The sequence below is a fragment of the Monopterus albus genome, unplaced genomic scaffold (assembly GCF_001952655.1).
Source record: "Monopterus albus unplaced genomic scaffold, M_albus_1.0 scaffold75.1, whole genome shotgun sequence".
Classification (NCBI taxonomy): Eukaryota; Metazoa; Chordata; class Actinopteri; order Synbranchiformes; family Synbranchidae; genus Monopterus; species Monopterus albus.
In genome coordinates this window covers 884,247-887,974 of record NW_018127955.1, presented here as the reverse complement: position 1 = coordinate 887,974, position 3,728 = coordinate 884,247, and the positions used below count along the sequence as shown (strand labels likewise).

The window sequence follows — 3,728 nt, the reverse complement described above, 5'->3', positions numbered from 1 at the left end:
GAGCACCGTGGCTTGATGTTCAGTGTGCAATCACAGACGGCACAAAGAGAAAAGAACAAGCAGAAAGGCAATGCGTCTCTCTTCTGTTACACAGCTACGATGTAATGCTGGTCTTTGTGGCAAACTAGTATTAGGCCGTTGTCAAAAGCTTCTCTCAGAGGGTATGAATAATGCAATATAAAAATATATATGAAAAGTAGAGATAAAGATGGAGAGACTGAGAAGGAGCGCAACACTCAAGAGATTTAGATTTTTTTCCCTTCCCCAGCATGAGTTTGTTATACTCTGTCCATGGAGGTATCTGATATTTGTGCTTTCTCATAACAATAAAGGGATCAAATTGGAATCAGTTCATGGATTCAGACTATGTAATGTTTCTTCATACAGATGAAAACTCAGCAGATTGGCTGTTTCTACCTTACTTGGCCTGGTATGACCACAGGTGACTATATGTTAGCAACTCTTCTCTACTTTTGCTACTGTTAAAGTACATTTTTATTTTTACTGCTATCCTACAAATGCCACCTTTGCTGCTAATTAACAGAAATTTGTCTCATTTCAACTTAAACTACATTTTAATTTATTGGGAATGTGACTTCTATTTTGAACAGCTTTTTGAGAGTTCAAGTTTTAAGGTCAGAGTGTTTAACTCTGGTTATCTTTCCTTAAATGCAGCAGCAGTGGATTAAAGGCTCGACCATCAAATCAAACGTTTACTGAACTAATTTAGACTTGTATATTTTTGCGAGGAATCGCCAAAGGACACACCATAACATTCACACAGACAAACCCCTACTGCTCTTTCACTCCCACACAAATGCTGTCACATGCACACATGCAATGCGCACACACACGTACGTCAAAGGTGGTGCAAGTCGTAGTAAACATTTGAAAGGAACGGGGGTAGTTCACTTGATAAATGTCAACCAAAATGAAGCTATCAGCTGAAAGCAATTTCCTTGTGCTTGCGTGTGTTTTGCGCCTGAGACTTGGGAGATTTTCACCCCTCCATCGATCATGAAGCCTCTGTTTTAGGCCAAGGTACACAATGCCCTCAAATTGCTGACATATGGACCTAGAATCACCACAAAAACCTGCCATTCCCACCCTGCCCCTCCTCTTACTTGACCCAGCCACTCTTCTGCAAAACTCTTGTTTATCAAATGACTCTGGTCTATTTAGGCCATTAAAGCAAAAACAGAGGTTCAAGGCAAATGTAATAAAGCCACAATCTGTAGTGTGCGACTTAGTGCAGCTGCCATGTAGCAGTGAAGATGAGTAAAACCACCATAAAATCCCCAGCGTCACTAATCTTCTATTGTCTCTGTTTTAAAGAAGCCAGACAGCATTTTGATAAAGATGTAATTAGCAGTTTGCAATGTTGCACCACTGTAATCATCAAATGACTGGGTGGCTGTAAGACAAAGTGTGTGGGCAAACATTTAAAATGAAGCCTGTCTGCCACCAGTAGCAGGGAAGCAAAACAAATCAGGATAAAAAATGACACCAACCACATAACAGTACAGAAAGTCTCTGGCTGGTGTAAACAAGGCATGGATAGAAGCAGAGCTGTGTGTGTCACTGGGTCGGTCTCCTGTTCTGGCTAATGAGCAGGTTTCAGCAACTGCTCATGCTACAGTTCCTGACCATGGCTTTAAAAGTGCAGCTATTTAAAGACAAAAAAAGGCCAAGTGCAAAACATTAAAAGCCTCTTTCCTAATGGACAATTATGGCGCCAGCAGGCAGGGCCTCGAGGTCTGTACACAGGAAAAGTCCATTATCACTCTAACTAATGGAGGAGGGGGAGACTTCAAACCGAAAGTGGAGGAAAAAAGAAAAGAAAACGAGAAAGAAAGATGATGCACATGGTGCAAAGCAGTGTTTCTTTAATGGAACCCATCAATAACGCTACTTCACTGTGTTGAAAAGCAGGTAGCCATATTATCGATCCTAGACATGAGCATAATTTAAAGACCTTATACTCTGAAGTGCATTTTTAACAAACTTTGAGGCAATGTGAAACAAATGTTTGGCAATGATCTCGTTTTAATCAGCTTCTGCGCCTCTCTCACTCTTGCCGCCGAGACAAACCCGCAGCCAGTTTACATTCAGAAGGATGCACTTGTTTTTATAAACAGCCATCATGCAAGAGGTTTGATTAGGAGGAGGTCCACAAATCTCATTAAAAGTTCATTCGGCCCTTGCTTGATGTTTGTTTGAAGACAGGAATAGCAACCTGGGCTGTTCCAAATTTGGTTAAACACCAGTATCACCCAGCAGCGACGAGATCAGGTGAACCCAAAAATGTACTAGAGAACAAAGACTTGTATGTCTGTGGGTTTCAGAAACTACCACCCCAGTGTGATCCATCCATTTTCAGAACGATAAGAGCGACCCTCTGTTCCAAGTTCAGCTATAATCGAATGATGCGATATCAAAAATAAACCTGCACATTTCATCTTATCACCGCCTTCAGCCTAGTAGCTCCTTAGTCTTGGCTGCAAGTTGTTTGTCCATGTCTGCTGCAATGTTGTCTGCCATCTGCTGAATCTGTGAAGGCAGAGGGGAAGATGGAAAAAGGTTCAACTATTTTCTGGGCACACTTGCTACATCTAGTGTATGCCTTGTAATGATAATCTCATGTAGTTGTGATGTGACAGAATACAACTTGACAGATGATTTGGAATTTACAAAATATAGCAAAATTCTACAATAGTAAATTTTTAGGAAATGACTTCATGCATTAGTTACAATTTCACTGTAGTAAAAGCTGTATCATTACATAGTTTGGGTTCCACTTACAACAGCTTCAGGTCTTACTAGGTTCTAATGATCAGTCAGCCGCTTAACTCAACCTTTAAAAGTCCGTATGCAGTCCGGTCTATCAAGTAAGTAGCTTTATGTAGCTGAAGGCCTCTGTCTCTAAGTCTAACAGCGCTGTTGTGATTTTCCTCCTTGTCTTTTACCTGTTTTTCAACAAGTCGTATGGTGTCCTCTGAGTGCCCTTCCTTGGCCTTTTTGACCTGTGCAACAGCGTTACTTCGGACTCTCCTCAGCGAGTCTTTAGCCTTGTTGCTGAACTGTTTGGCCAGCTTGGCAAGGTTCTCTCTGTGTTCCCGTGTTACTCTGCCAGGAGAGGAGGGCATGAAACATGAGCAAAGAGAGAAAAACAAAGAGTAAGACAGAGGATTACTTAGAAAAAAATTGAAAATAGAGAAGGTAACAATCATTGGGAGACAGGTACATACAGTATACCAGGCGAGAGTACACACATTCATGCATTTCTTGTGTGTCCCTGTATTCTCCTGGTATGTAAAGAAAACACCAAACACTGAAAAACATAAATGTGCAAATGGAGATGCTAACTTCTCATCGGCTTGAACTCTGATAGTTTTAGTTCTGACTCGTAGCAACCATCAAACAATCATTTTGCGAGATCTTAAATCAGAGCTGAAACCTCTGTCAGCCCAACAACTTTGCATTCACTCTGCATTTGCTAATCACTCCGAAAATCCTACTTTCCATTTCACTCTCCCTCTTTGTCCTTAATTGGCTTTTTCTCGTTGTTTCTGCCTCGGGAACTATTTGCAAACAATCCAAGTGCAGTGTGTATTTACCGCAAACAATACGGCCTAATTACTGATTCCAGGGCCAATCAAGAAGCGCCCTCTCTTTGGAAATGCAAATGGAAGCTCGGAGCGTGCCGAGACTGATTGCAGGGGGAAAGA

The 3,728-nt window shown here is 41.4% G+C and overlaps 1 protein-coding gene across 2 annotated transcripts in view; it reads right to left on the bottom strand.

The window, feature by feature from the left end:
* Positions 1 to 1,141: 1,141 nt before the first annotated feature.
* The window catches only part of mrrf (mitochondrial ribosome recycling factor), a 14,116-nt gene continuing 11,529 nt past the window's right edge, over positions 1,142 to 3,728 (bottom strand). The window contains exons 6-7 of one of the 2 annotated variants that reach the window (XM_020605947.1): positions 2,967 to 3,126; positions 1,142 to 2,550 (exon numbers count right to left, since the gene is read on the bottom strand). In XM_020605947.1, the coding sequence (XP_020461603.1) occupies positions 2,473 to 2,550; positions 2,967 to 3,126 (238 nt within the window). In that variant the 3' untranslated portion in view covers positions 1,142 to 2,472. The remainder of the gene's footprint in view (positions 2,551 to 2,966; positions 3,127 to 3,728) is intronic. The other variant, XM_020605946.1, reaches the window with a different exon arrangement.